Source organism: Carassius carassius, chromosome 20 (assembly GCF_963082965.1).
Source record: "Carassius carassius chromosome 20, fCarCar2.1, whole genome shotgun sequence".
Lineage (NCBI taxonomy): Eukaryota > Metazoa > Chordata > Actinopteri > Cypriniformes > Cyprinidae > Carassius > Carassius carassius.
In genome coordinates, this window is record NC_081774.1 from 33043022 (window position 1) to 33058757 (window position 15736).

A 15736-nucleotide genomic window follows, 5' to 3' on the forward strand; every position below is an offset into this window, starting at 1 on the left:
TTCATCCTGTCAAAGAGTTACTCAATATGTGACGGAGCATGTGATTTGTTAAATGTAGTGAACCCATACGCCCTTCACTGAACGAGATCGAGAGATCTTCTCATTCGTGAATGAGTTGAATGAACCGATATCTCGTTTATGAACGAAATTAATGAGTATACAGGCAGGGTCAGTGAGCCAAGCATGTAAATCTCGATCAACAATCAGCAGATACAAAGCGCAGTTATAGGTGCTGTGCAGATACGCTCGTTTTCATATTTAGCATACTGGACATAACTCCACGTTTAATCCTCGTTTAATGTGAATATTATATATGACCTGTCTGACCAAACAATTAAAATGTTAATTATGCAAGAAAACCTCATGCTTTGTTCATCTGAATAACTTATTTAAACTATTTAATGCAATTATGCACACATTTTAGTAAAGCCAAATCAGTTTAGTAAAGCCACTAATGCATCTCGCTGCAGTGCTTTTTTGCTGCTTGCGTGAGGAGAAAAAACACAGACGTCCATAGGGAGGCACTGGAAGCATTGGGGGTGGGATTGACCAAGGGCACTTCGTGAATCTTATGGCTTATGGCTGCCGGAGGGGACAGTGCTTCCGTTTCTCTGCTCTCTCCGCGCCAATTCTCCAATCCACTCCCTGCCACTGGGGCGGCAGGGTAGGTCTGGGCTGGCCTGTTGGCGTTGCGGGGACCCGGAGCATGACCCCCGGTCAGGCTGGCGAGTACCAAATACCTGTGAGTATCAAGGGGGGTACATATCCGGCCTTGGTGGATTCAGGATGTAACCAAACCTCAATCCATCAAAGCCTGATTCAACCGGGGGCATTGGATACAAGCCGCGTGGTTAAGGTGCGGTGCGTACACGGGGATGTGGTGGAGTATCCGGTTGTCCCAATTATTATTCAATTCCGGGGACAAAAGCATATTGTAGAGGTGGCGGTTAGTCCCCACCTCAGGCATCCTGGGAACGAATTGGCCCGTGTTTACGGTTTTATTGGGGTCGTTATGTGCGGATGCCCTTTGGGAAAATAAGGCACGGAAGGAGTGGGAGAAACTGAGCCAGGTGGGAGTACAGGTGGGAGAAACTGAGCCAGGACCGCTGGGTTCTGCTTCAGGGGAACCGAACGAAATCGGGAGACTGATTCTCTCGGAGCGTGATGACTTTCCTCTGGAGCAGTCTCAGGATGAGACATTAAGACATGCGTTTCAACAGGTCCGCTCCATCGATGGCCAGCCTCTCCAACCTGCCCTCCCGGTCACCTATCCGTATTTTGCCATTTTAAAAGACTGGTTGTATCGAGTGACCAAAGACGCTCGGACAAAAGTGAATACAACCCAATTGTTAATTCCGAAGAGCCGCAGGGAATTGCTTTTCCATGCGGCTCATTCTAATCCTATGGCGGGCCATTTGGGACAGGCAGCAACACTCAATCGCCTCATGACCCGTTTCTTTTGGCCGGGCATTCATGACATCGTGTGCAGGTGGTGTGCGTCTTGTCCGGAATGTCAGTTGGTGAACCCACCGGCTGCCCCAAAAGCACCTTTGCGCCCTCTTCCCTTAATGCAGGTCCCCTTCGAGAGAATTGGTATGGACCTCATCGGGCCATTAGAGCGATCGGCACGAGGACATCGCTTTGCATTAGTCATAGTTGATTATGCAACACGATATCCTGAAGCAGTGGCCCTCCGCAACATTTCCGCTAAAAGTGTTGCGGATGCCCTGTTTCGTCTTATCTCCCGGGTGGGGGTTCCAAAAGAAATCCTCACCGATCAGGGCACGGCGTTTATGTCACGTACGCTACGCGAACTTTACGGATTGTTGGGCATTAAATCGATTCGAACTAGCGTCTATCACCCACAAACCGACGGCCTGGTCGAACGGTTTAATCGCCCACTTAAATCCATGATCCATAAGTTCGTTCATGAAGACGCCAAAAATTGGGATAGGTGGCTAGAGCCCTTGTTATTCGCTGTGCGAGAGGTCCCACAAGCCTGCACGGGGTTTTCCCCCTTTGAGCTTCTCTATGGACGCCAGCCCCGAGGGGTGCTGGATGTACTGAGAGAAACTTGGGAGGAGGGACCATCTCAGGGCAAAAACGAAATTCAGTATGTGCTGGACTTGAGAACAAAACTCCACACATTGGGGCGGCTATCAATGGAGAATTTGTTACAAGCCCAGGACCGCCAGCTGTATAACAGGGGAACTAGATTACGCAAATTTGCACCGGGAGAGAAAGTACTTGTATTACTCCCAACGTCGAGCTCTAAATTAATGGCTAAGTGGCAGGGACCATTTGAGGTCGCACGACAAGTCGGAGATCTCGATTATGAGGTAATACGGTCCGATAGGAATGGGTCCCGTCAGATCTATCACCTCAACCTCCTAAAAAAATGGAATGAGGTGAAATCAGTGATGTTGGCAGCGGTTGGGGGGAGGATGATCTCGGACCAGAGGCGAATATCAAACCACAATTCCTCGCCCTGGCTCCAGGTGGAGATCACCTCTCGCCGTCCCAACTCACTGATTTAACGAAATTACAGGCAGAGTTTGCTGACATCTTCTCGCCCCTACCGGGCCGTACTAACCTGATTCAGCACCATATCGAGACCAAGCCGGGCGTGGTAGTTCGCAGCCGGCCGTATCGCTTACCTGAGCACAAGAAAAAAGTAGTTCAGGCTGAATTAGGCGCTATGCTTGACATGGGGGTAATAGAAGAATCCAATCGTAACTGGGCGAGCCCGATAGTTTTAGTTCCGAAAACGGACGGCTCAGTCCGGTTCTGTGTGGATTACCGCAAGGTGAATGCTGTGTCGAAATTCGACGCGTATCCAATGCCGCGGGTTGACGAGTTGCTTGATCGGCTAGGCACGGCTCGTTTTATTCGACATTGGACTTAACAAAGGGCTATTGGCAGATCCCCTTGTCTCCATTATCCAGAGAAAAGACCGCTTTCACAATGCCGTTTGAATTACACCAGTTTGTTACCCTTCCGTTTGGCTTGTTCGGGGCACCAGCTACCTTTCAGCGCCTCATGGATAAGATTCTGCGGCCCCATGCTGCATATGCGGCTGCCTACCTGGATGATATCATTATATTTAGTAATGATTGGCAGCGGCATATGCAGCATCTGAGGGCTGTCCTCAGGTCGCTGAGGGGAGCAGGGCTCACGGCCAACCCAAAGAAGTGTGCGATTGGGCGTGTGTAAGTAAGGTATCTGGGCTTCCACTTGGGGCATGGACAGGTGCGTCCCCAAATTGATAAGACAGCCGCTATTGCGACCTGCCCACGTCCCAACACCAAAAAGGAGGTAAGGCAGTTCTTGGGGCTGGCGGGATATTATAGATGGTTTATTCCTAATTATTCGGACCTCACCAGCCCTTTGACTGACCTTACTAAAAAGGAGGTGCCAGATACGGTCCAGTGGACGGAGAAGTGTCAGCAGGCCTTTACCCAGGTCAAGGCTGCTCTGTGTGGCGGGCCGTTGTTACACTCTCCTGATGTTTCTCTCCCTTTTCTGTTGCAGACAGACGCGTCGGACAGGGGGCTGGGGGCAGTCCTGTCCCAGGAGATAGAGGGGGAGGAACGGCCGGTGCTGTACATTAGCCGGAAGCTCTCGAAGAGAGAGGCTAAGTACAGCAACATAGAGAAAGAGTGCCTTGCCATCAGATGGGCCGTCCTCACCCTCCTCCTGGGACGGGAGTTCACCCTCTGTTCGGACCACGCTCCGCTGCAGTGGCTCCACCTCATGAAGGATACCAACACGTGGATCACTCGTTGGTATCTAGCTCTTCAGCCCTTTAAGTTCAAGGTGATCCACAGGCCGGGTGTTCAGATGGCGGTGACCGACTTCCTCTCCAGAAATGGGGGGGGGGGGGGATGCGGGCCGGATGGCTCCCCGGCCTGAGACGGCCGGAGGGGGTATGTGGCAGGGGGGGCGTGGTTTAGCGAAGTCTGCAGCGGGAGAGAGAATCAGGAGACGAGCGGTAAGTGAGTGGTTTGGGCAAAAATTATCATCACCTGTTTCTCGTTTCAGTAATTGACGCGGAGAGAGTATAAAACGCCAGAAGAGAGACAGAAGCAGTGGAGAGAGAGACGGACTGCTGACGGGAACTGGAAACCGAAACCGGAACGAGTAAACGGGAAGTGTTGTGCGAACTTGTCTGTGTTGATGTCAGAGTAAAAGTCACCATTTGGTGTTTATAAAGGTTAAGCTACTTTTTGGAGTTAATAAATACGTCAGCAGTCCAGCCGACCCCTTTGTCCTCTTCCTTTCCTCCCACGAACTACTACAGTGCCAATACAGTGATGCAATTGATTAATCTTTAAGTTCTTGTTTTTTTTTCATAAGATATTGAACATACACACACAAAAAAAATCAATTAGGTGGAAGCTGCCACTGCTGGCTAGTGCTTAAACACTTAATTTAACTACTGTGTCATAAATAGTCTAGTGAACAGCTGCATTTACATTAAGTAGCCTAAATCAGTAAAAGTATCACAATGTATTTCTAATACAGGAACGACAAATTAGCATGTTACTTTTTACACAAGAAAATTATTCAATTAATTAATTAATATGCCGCGAGTTTAACCCCCCCACCCAACCCCCCCCCCCCAATCGTAGACCCAAAGTTACGCCCTTGCCTCTCGGCATACTCTTAGCCCTGGCTCACACTGGCCGACAGTGGAAACACAGCTATTGGGGCCCGACATGTTGAGATTGTAAGTAGTTTTAAATATATAGGGATTATCCTAGATTGTAGTTAAAATTTTATTGAGGACACAGACTGTATCTATAAGAAGGCAAGCCAAAGATTGTATCTTTGAGGAAACTAAATAGTTTTAATGTGAGTAAGGGAATTATGGAGGATGTTTTACTCCAGTTTTCTGGAAAGGGTTATTTCCTATAACATCACCTGCTGGTAAGAGAATCTAGGGGCTACAAGCAAAAGTAAGATCACAAAGAGTATTAATATAGTCAGTAGAACCAGAGGCAGCTGGTGGAACTGTATACAAACCAGGGGAGAAAAGCCTCACAAATAGTTCAGGACTCCACACACCCTCTTCAACATGAATTTGAAAAACTTCCTTCAGGCAGACGATACAGGCTACCCATAGCAACAAGAAATAATGGCAATAAATATTTTATACCATCTGCATTGTGTATTTAAAACCTCAATAAATACTTCCCTTATACCATTGTCACGTTTTCACATTTTAATGTTTAAAAAGCACATAGTTCCCACACACATAAAAAACTCTTTTCCCTCCCACCGAAATTCCTTCTCAGGTTCATATTGAGGTCACTGGGCTGTACAGGAAGGGGGGGGGTCCAAACAGGTGTCCAGAACAGATGGCTTTTATGACCCTCATCAATCAAATTTTTGGAGACAAGCCACGCTATATTCTCTCTAATATCTTGATTTGTTTTTTAATATATGTAGTCTGTTTATTTATTTTAGGCTTTACTATACATTTTCCCAACCAATTATTGGTGTGACTTATTGAGTTGTTAAATAAGGAGCAAGGAAGGTTTTTTTGTGCCATTTACAGGGAGAATATTCTTATTTTTAGTTTTTTTCCAATACATCTTGTCTTGGGAGCACAATTTGATTTTACATCTGTAAGTAGTTATCAGTTAAAGTAATTGAGCTACAAGGAACCAAAATTCAACTATTTGACGATTAGGTTTCCAAAAGTAAGAATAAACTACGCATTCAAGTACAATTTTTAGCCGTCTTATAAAAAGTGAGCCATCCTACTTTTAAAATCATTTGCAAAGACAACTAATATCACAAAGTTCTTGCAAACCTTAATAAAACATTATTAATTAATTATTACACGATCAAAGTCTCTGGTCTACAAAACATGTGATCTGGCATTTCTTTACAGACTATTTACACAGCTTACTAATGCTGCTCAAATCTGCCATTAATGTACTGACACAAAAATATATAGCAGATTTTATACAAATATGACTGATGTAAATGACAAAAACTAGTTTAAGGCTGACGTCTCTATTAATGTTCACAGAAGCAGAGCAGCAGATGTTATAAATAAAAACAGTTAACAATGATATTGAATAGAATATATTAAAACCGTTATACACATTTTCTGCATTAGTAGTAAATCACTTTGTAAGTTCTCTTGTAAGATAAAATAATAAAAAAAACATGGAAAAATATAATGTATAATGTTAAATATCTCTTAACATTAGGCTACTAAAAAGGTCAGTTTTATCTAGCAAAAACTCCCGTTAATAAACTGCAGTTATTCTCTTACACTGCATCTTTGTTGTTTATGATGAATTTGGTGCTTGCAGGTACAGCTTAGATGTTCAAACAGCTGCAGTTCTCCCCACACAAACTTGAGAAATTCTACACTTAATGTTATTTTCAAGCGATCGGCTTTGCATGATGATGTTTCTGTTTATCTCCTCACTTTGATAACTTCTGGAGAGTTTCTCCTGTGTGACAGCAGACCTCTGGAGGTGATGAAGCTCCGTCCGTACAGCGCTTCAGTTCAATAATCACATATTTACACTATTAGTGTTCAGTATGGATGCATGTGTGTAGCAGGGATTTATCCACTGGACTTAGTGATCATTAAAAATAGTGTGTATATTATTAAAGAGATTGTGATACAGTGTTTTGTAAAGTAATATTTTAGTATATTTTATTTTTGTGTTTTTGTCTTTTTCAACTGCTGTATTAAAAAAAAAATATTGAAACTTTTGTTTCTTTTTTATCATGTTGTATCATTACTTCCCTACCCAAGAACCTGAAAAATAATTTAACAGCTAGTATGATTTCCCCAAACCCACATCAGTCATTAATGAAGAGTGAAGTACCTCTCAGTTCATCATCTTCATCAAGTGAGATTGATCAGAAAACATTGTACAGAGCTGACTGAAACACCACAGCACTCGTTTAAACTCTTACTGTTTTTAGGAGGGAAGAATTCTCAGTTCTCAATACTTCTTTCAAACATTTCTGGTTCATTGAATTGTTAAGGATATGAAGAAATAAGAGCCAGACCTTGTTCTTCAAACCATACACAAGTAGTTTTATTCATTTAAACGAGTTACTCCTGAATGTATAAAACAAGCATCCTTTTACAGTCACAGACATGTTTGAATTATGTCATACATCGATCTACGACTGAAATGGTAAGATCTTGTCTGCAGGTGTTTTAGTGAAGGACATGTTCAGTCCTGAGGGCAAACCATGATCTGAGGAGCCGCTCTGGTGCATCAGTCTCTCTAGGGGCAGGAATCTATTATGTATGAAGGACTTTAGATGTCTTCTAAGATCGGTCATTTTATAGTAACTCCTCCCGCATGGAGGGCAGTAAAACGGCTTCACTTCTATGTGAACCATCTCATGTAATTTCAGGTGTGTTGCCAGATTAAAACCCTTCCCACACTGAGGACAGATGTGGGGCTTCACATCAGAGTGGGTTTGGAGGTGATAACTGTAATGTGTTTTTTTTCTAAAACCTTTCCCACACTGCTGGCACGTGAAAGGTTTCTCTCCGGTGTGGAGCTTAATGTGTCCTGACAGAGTTGTTCTGTGAGTGAATCTCCTTCCACAGTGAGGGCACGTGTACGGCTTCTCTCCGGTGTGGATTCGGACGTGATCCGTGAGGCTTCCTTTGTATTTAAACAGTTTTCCGCAGTGAGAGCAGGAGAAAGGCGTCTCTCCGGTGTGGATTCTCATGTGCTCCATCAGGCTTCTCTTGCACGTGAAACTCTTTCCACACTGACCGCAGCTGCACGACTCTCTTTTCTGTGACACTTTCTTTCTAGAAGATTTTTTATTCAGTTCTTCTTCACTTTCTGTTTCACTTTCCTCTTCCATCAGGTCTGAAAAGAAAGAAATTAAGTGGTTAAAAATTTCAGTTTTGACACTTAAATGATAAATGTTAACATTCTCATTTTTTTGTTGTTTTAGGTTACAAAAACATTTTAAACATATTTATTCCATAGTCATACTGTGGTGCTACAATACTACACACAAAAAACTAACTCTTATAAATGAAGACAACATGTTAGAAAAAAAAAAATTAAATACAAATCTGTTATCCAATTCATTGAGATTAGACTTAAAGAGATAGTTCAGCCCAAACTGAAAACTGTCAAAACAAAACAGAAAATCTTTAAGAAAGACATTTGTCTCAAAATATTATGCATTAATTTTAGTGATTCAAATTTGCTACTTAAATCTGCTACAACATTTTCAAAAGCATAAAACGTTAGATCGAGTAAGCGCAGAATCATCTCAGCGCTCGAGCGTCTCTAAAACCGGATGTTGATGAAGTGTTCCACGTGTGCGCGCCGCCTAGTGGTTCAGAGGAACATCACATCAAGGGCGCCTTCAGCCAAGCGTGTGCGTGTGCACCTCATCTTTATTCTGTTCATTTCTTTAGAATCAAACAAGAAATACTTTTTTTTAAATAAATGTATTAAATAAAAGCTTTTTAATCAAACATCCTTAATACAACTTGGTTTAAATTTGGTATCTGATGCTGTTGGTTGTAAGTGTTTGAGAAAGTAACTAAAGCTGAAAACACGCACTGTGCCTCGCTACAGCAGACAGATGATCTTTCCTCTCTCACAAACACACACAGATTCAGTGTTCCTCACAGTCACTGCATTCGCCACTGACCTTCATCATATTCTGTCACATAATAACCGCGAAAGAAAGTTATGCACATGTTTAGAGATCGCGTATTCATGCGCTACTGTCGTTGTGCTGCGTGTTTCGGTGATCTGACTCTTATGATCCATGAAATCAATCAACAACACCCAGATGATCTGGTGAACTGCTGAAGAATCATTGACTCAAACCTTTCTGTTCGCCGCTCTCTTCGTCTGTGTGTGCGCGTGTTTCTGGACCCGTGTCTTCTCGCTCCTGTTTAACAGACTCCATCCTCACAACAGTGAGACTCTTCAGCTGTTCTGCTTCCTCTCGACTGAGGGATCACACTCAGGGCTTTCTGCATTTACAGCTGGAGGCTGGAGGAGTGGCTTCCTGGAGATCTCCGTCTGCAGCTCCTAGTGATTCATTTATTAAGAGATAACGTCTTCTGAAGAAATAACAACGAAGAGGAGTTGCGCGAAGCTAAACAATCTAAACAAGAGAAAATGTGGTGAATCTGAGTGGAACTACACTCAAGAAGGAGACATTTAACAAACTGAGTCTAAGCTATAACACAAATCATTGCACTTCTACATGAACTCCTGCCATTATACTACAGAGAGAGAGATCCTCAGCCATCACAGTATGATCAGACAGACCACAGGTCAGGGAATCATCTCATCTGAGTTCTGGAGCACAGACGTCCTGCGGTTCTTCTCTTCTGTGAAGCAGACGCTCTGTCTGAGGACATTAGATTGTGACAGATATGTAGAAGAAGGGAGGAACAGTATGTGCAAATTATACATGCAAACAAAGTCATTTTAACAAAGGCAGGCAAGGCAAGTTTATTTATATAGCACATTTCGTACACATTGGTAATTCAAAGTGCTTTACTTAAAAGAAAGTAAAATAATAACAAAATAAAACGATTTTAAAATGATTAAAAAATTTACTTAAAATGAACTTAAAAACAGTTAGAAAATGATTTTACATGAAAAGAAACAGTGCAAATATAGTGCAATCAGTTCGGACATCGCACAGTGCTCATTCAATAAATGCACAGCTAAACAGATGGGTTTTAAGTCTAGATTTAAATGTGACTAGTGTTTTAGCACATCTGATCTCTTCTGGAAGCTGATTCCAACTGCGGGCAGCATAGTGACTAAAGGAGGACTCCCCTTGTTTTGTGTGAACCCTTGGTATTTCTAACTAACTCGACCCTAATGATCTGAGTGGTCTGTTAGGTTTATATTCAGTGAGCATATCTGCAATATATTTCGGTCCTAGGTCATTAAGTGACTTATATACGAGTAAAAGTACTTTAAAATCAATCCTAAATGTAACTGGAAGCCAGTGTAAGGACCTGAGGACTGGTGTGATATGCTCAGATTTTCTGGTTCTAGTCAGAATCCTGGCAGCAGCGTTCTGGATGAGCTGCAGCTGTGTAAAATGTGTAAAAAGCCATTTTTTTTTTTTTTTTTTGCCAAGCGACTGTGTCTGTGTGAGCTGGTAGCAAAAGTGCATGTAAGGACCTAAATTCACCGTGATTGGCTGTCCACCACCACGTGACGTAACGGGGAGGATTTCTGAAGATACTCGCAATCACACAACACAAGTGTAGTTGTTTTTTCTCAAAATGTTTCCGTTTTACAATGCCAAAGAGGTCTAAAGTGTGGCTACACTTTATAAAAGTGGATGCCGAGTCAGCAAAGTGCAACATATGCGATAAGAGTATTGCAACCAAAGCCGGCAATACCACCAATTTAATGAAGCATTTGTTTGGATGAGTGTTTTGCCCTCCCTCCCTGTTTAGTTTGGTCTACTCCATTGCGTATCTTAAAACACACCCCCTTTCACGTCGTCTGAAAACACAGAGAGAGAGAGACAGATTTATCCGGAACAGCGAATTTCTCAAAGCAGCAGACTGTATACGTTCACTTAAAACATAACAGATTGTGTTTATGAGAATACTTGCAGAGACAATTATTTTGATATAATTGTGTGTGTATGTGTTCATTCAGAAGCTACGATACGCGAAAGATGAATTCATTCTCTGCACGCACATTGTCTGAAATGCAGCTGGCAGCGATTGCTTTGAATGAGTGCGCGCAAGCTCCGAACGCGCGCGAATTGTTTAAAACGCTTGAATCAGCAATATTTAGAAACAAGTGCAAACGATCAGCTACGATCCGTTTCACCCCTTCAAGCGAGTGAACAACGCGAAGCAAGTTAGGAATTTATTATTGGAGATTATCTATTATTGAACATCTCAAATGAATAAAGACTTCAAGTTCATCTGTAAAGCACATAAAGCTATCGTTTTAATTTATAAACTTCTATTTCATGCATGATTCGTATGGATCTGCTAACTGAATGCAAAGTGTGAGTTCTAGAAGAATGTTTGTGTCGTGATGAGCATGTATCGCTCACTAGGAGTCGCTTAATGAACAGCTGCTGTTCTTTCTTTTTTTTTATTCAACGGAGGATCAGTTGCCCTATTGGTTAAAATCCCCAAACTGTTTACTTAAATATTAAATTAATAAATGACATCAAAACGGGTTGTTTGCGTTATGATGTGGTGGGCTGCTGTGGGCCAGAAAGTCCAGGGCAACTTTTTGGTCCCAGTCCGCCCCTGAATGACGCACCCCTATACAAAAATAAACCAGTTGTATTAATAATGTTATCCTGAGTGTGAAGTGTTACCAGAATTTGTTTTAATTAAGGTGAAAAATAAAAGTTTTTGTTTAATGTATTTGTGTTGATGTTGAAATGGATTTTAAAAAATATGGTATCGAAAAAAGTATCGTTAGGAACCGGTATCGAAACTGAGGTATCGAAATTGGCACCGGATCGAAAGATTTTGAACAATACCCAGCCTTAGATAAGGCTAGGTAAATCTGGGTATCATCAGCATAGCTGTGATAGGCAATTTGGTTCTTTCTCATTATTTGACTTAGGGGAAGCATATACAGGCTAAACAAGAGCGGTGCAAGAATTGAGCCTTGTGGGACTCCACATGTCACAGACGTCCACTTAGACTTATGCTCTCCTAGACTCACATAATAGCCTCTCCCTTCTAAGTATGACCTGAACCATTTGATTACCATCCAACGCAGCACTGAGATCTAGCAATACCAGCACCGATATTTTGCCAGAGTCACAATTTAAGCGAATATCATTTATTATCTTAATTAAGGAGTGCTGTCTCTGTGCTGTGATGTGGTCAGAAACCAGATTGAAAATTGTCCAGGTATCCATTTGAGTTTAAGTATTTGTTCAGCTGATTAAAAACTACCTTTTCTATAATTTTGCCTATAAAAGGAAGATTAGATATTGGTCTAAAATTTCTCAAAATAGTGTTATTAATATTGCTCTTTTTCAGGAGGGGCTTAACAACTGCAGTTTTTAAGGAGTTTGGAAGTGTCCCAGAAAGAAGTGAGGTGTTCACCACTTCTAAAAGATCTGCTTCTAAGCAGTTAAGCACACTTTTGAAAAAAGATGTGGGAAGTGTGTCAAGATAGCAGGTTGATGATTTTAGGTGCTGCACTATGTCGTCCAGAATTTTGCTATCAATTGCTTCAAAAATAGATATAGTATCTTTGTCAAAACAAAGGGTTTATACCAAAAACAACATGTGTTTAAAATAAAGTAGCCTATATTATTGATCTGCATGTATGTGTCATCATTCTTAGTAAGTCTTTGTTTACTTCACAATGAACAGATTTATGCTTATGTTATTCAATTGGAATAGCTTAAATACATTTAATACATATCATCAATACATCAAAATATCTACATTAAATAGTTGCAGATAGTTAATAATAAAGCTTGCCATGATTTTTTTGCAGGCAGAAATCTGTTTCATGTATGACAGACAAATATACATCACATTAAATGTAGCACTTTAAAGTTCCACATGGAATATTATATCTTACATAAAAAACATCAATCTTCAGTTGTTGTCTAAATATTTGACTGTGTGTGTGTGTGTTTAACAGACAGGTGTGTGTTTCTGATACGTGTAGTTTGTTGAAGTGCTGGAGGTCTGTTGTAAAGCAGTGAATGAAGCAGTCGTTGTGTCGTTAGACTCTCAGATATCAGATATCAGAAGCAGATTCACTCCCAGTCTGTTCACACTCACTTCACTTCAGCACACAAAAGAACATCTACTCTATAATATATAAAACAACATGCATAGTGGAGTTTATTTAACATTTTCAAAAATCACTTACATTAGAATCAACATTAATCTGTTAATTGTGAAATTAATTCAGTTCTGATGAAGGAAATGAAACACATGCAGCGGGGAAACCAGGTGAAACTGAGTTTGTTCAAATGTATTTCACAGCATTGACTGATTATGAAAGTTGATCTTGAAGGCTGAGGGTTTTCTCTCTTGTCCCTCTTTTGGCAGTCATTACTGTAATAATGTTTAATAACAGTAACTGTGTCCTGAAAAGTTGCCTAAATACTGTATAGTACCATAGCTGAATAATTTTACATGGAGAAATTACTGATTTGATCAGCTGGTTTGTTGTTTTCTTTGTCAGTGAAAGAGTTTGAAGATATGGCATGTAAAACTAATGACTAACCCATGAGAGATCAAACTCAATGTCTATGATTTATGATACTTACTCTGACATACGTCTTTGTAAAATACTGTTAAAATATATATTTAGGAAACAATTATGTTCGAGAATAATACAATATATGCTAAGCCTTCCTAGACTCGATCGTTCATTTTAATGCATGTGTGAGAGAAAAGAAGCAGCATGTGTGAGAATGTGATTGATGATCGCTCCTAAAATGAGTTCCAGACAGCTGCTGCTGCCTCGCACACACACACACACACTCACACACACACACACACACACACATTCTCTCTCTCACACACACACACTCTGGAGCCACAGGACATAGTCTGGGAGTGTGTGGAAACTGCTCAAACACGCCATCAGAGAGTTTAGTGTGTACTAGCTTTCAAAATGTGACTGATGACCCTTATACAAATTCCACACCCCACCCAACTGGACATCTGTTTGGACACCTGTTCTTTCTACAACACACTGAACACGTTTATCCTTCCGCTCTCGATGATGGGCTTCACAATGCTGTTTCTGTGGGGGACATTGAAACTGGTCAAAAACAATGTGCTTTAAAACATTCAAACGTGAAACCATGCATGGCTTTGTAAACGGCCTGATCAATGGAAGTGTTTTTCACATTGCCATACATTTAAAGAAAAAGACTCTGGAGGGCATGCAATAGACATAATGTAGTGAAAAACAACAAGTCAAGACAGGCATTCAAATGCTGTTAAAGAGCAGGCATTCCTGGACGTGTGCTTAGGGCATGTGCAGAGCAGCTTGCAGGGGTCTTCACCCAAATCTTCAACCTGTCCCTCACCCAAGCAACGGTGTCAACACGCTTTAAGTCCATATCCATTGTGCCAGTACCGAAACACTCCTCCCTAATGTGCCTGAATGACTATCGCCCCGTAGCACTCACACCCCTCATTATGAAGTGCTTCGAGCGACTGGTCCTAGCACTAGCGTCCTAGCGTGGGGAAGTCGTGGCCTAATGGTTAGAGAGTCGGACTCCCAATCGAAAGGTTGTGAGTTCGAGTCTTGGGCTGGCAGGAATTGTGGGTGGGGGGAGTGCATGTACAGTTCTCTCTCCACCTTCAATACCACGACTTAGGTGCCCTTGAGCAAGGCATCGAACCCCCAACTGCTCCCCGGGCGCTGCAGCATAAATGGCTGCCCACTGCTCCGGGTGTGTGCTCACAGTGTGTGTGTGTGTGTGTTCACTGCTCTGTGTGTGTGCATTTCGGATGGGTTAAATGCAGAGCACAAATTCTGAGTATGGGTAACCATACTTGGCTGAATGTCACTTCACTTCACTTCACTTCACTTCACTTCACACCTCAAAGACTGCCTCCCCCCCCACACTGGACCCACACCAATTTGCCTACCGCAGGAATAGGAGCACAGAGGATGCAGTATGCACAGTGCTGCACTCTGCACTCACACACCTGGACCATAACAACACGTATGTTAGGATGTTTTTTGTTGACTCCAGTTCAGCATTTAACACCGTCATTCCCTCCAAGCTGACCACAAAACTTGGAGACCTGGACATTAACACCTCCCTCTGCAACTGGATTATGGACTTTTTCACCAACAGACCTCAGCATGTTCGGTCAGGCCACACCCACTCCACCACCATCACACTTAACACTGGCGTACCACAGGGCTCTGTGCTGAGCCCATTGCTCTACTCCCTTTACACCCATGACTGCAAGCCTGGGCATGGATCCAACTCCATCATTAAGTTTGCAGATGACACCACGGTGATTGGACAACGATGAAACTGTCTACATGGTGTACTGACAATAACCTGCTCCTTAACACCAATAAGACTAAGGAGCTCATTGTGACTTCAGGAAGAAGAAAGGAAGCACGCATGACCCCATCCACATTAACGGGATGGTTGTTGAACGTGTCTCCAGCTTCAAGTTCCTGGGAACCACCAGCCTCTGGACAAGACCAAGATTCAGGATCCAGGATCAGCTTTTTTCCCTACAGCTGTCTCCTTGCTGAACTCTGACCTCTGACCCCCCGACACCATACACACACACACACACACACACACACACAGACTCCTCCCCTCTTCATCACTACATCTGACTGATTTATCTATTTATTTACAACAAGCAAAAACAGTAACTTGTTATTATTTACACTACTGTCTGTTCATCCAAAAACACTGAATAATCCATTTGCACACTGAAATATTTTCTATGCACTGTACTGTCCATTGCACTAGTGTAGATGATGTTCATATGTTCATAGTTCTGCCTATAGTGTACATACACTTACATAATCCATCTGTATAGTATGTTCATAGCACACCTATCTGTATATCATGCTTATAGTATTTAAAATCTGTAAATTATGTCCATAATACTTATCTGTATAGTTATTGTACGTATTGTAGACCTGTATATTCTGTACTTACTGCTTATTGCACTTCTGGTTAGATGCTAACTGCATTTCGTTGCCTTGTACCTTACATGTGCAGTGACAAT

At 42.1% G+C, this 15736-nt stretch overlaps 1 protein-coding gene across 2 annotated transcripts; it reads right to left on the reverse strand.

The window, feature by feature from the left end:
• Window positions 1–7056: 7056 nt before the first annotated feature.
• Window positions 7057–9035, reverse strand: LOC132095906 (gastrula zinc finger protein XlCGF67.1-like). 2 transcript variants are annotated; one of them, XM_059500999.1, is made up of 2 exons: window positions 8856–9035; window positions 7057–7871 (listed from the first exon to the last, which is right to left on the reverse strand). In XM_059500999.1, the coding sequence occupies exons 1-2, from the start codon at window positions 8935–8937 to the stop codon at window positions 7162–7164; spliced, it is 792 nt and encodes a 263-aa protein (XP_059356982.1). In that variant the 5' UTR covers window positions 8938–9035; the 3' UTR covers window positions 7057–7161. The 2 variants fall into 2 exon arrangements, with proteins under 2 accessions (XP_059356982.1, XP_059356984.1); XM_059501001.1 differs by having other exon boundaries at window positions 7057–7859; window positions 8856–9008.
• Window positions 9036–15736: the final 6701 nt, after the last annotated feature.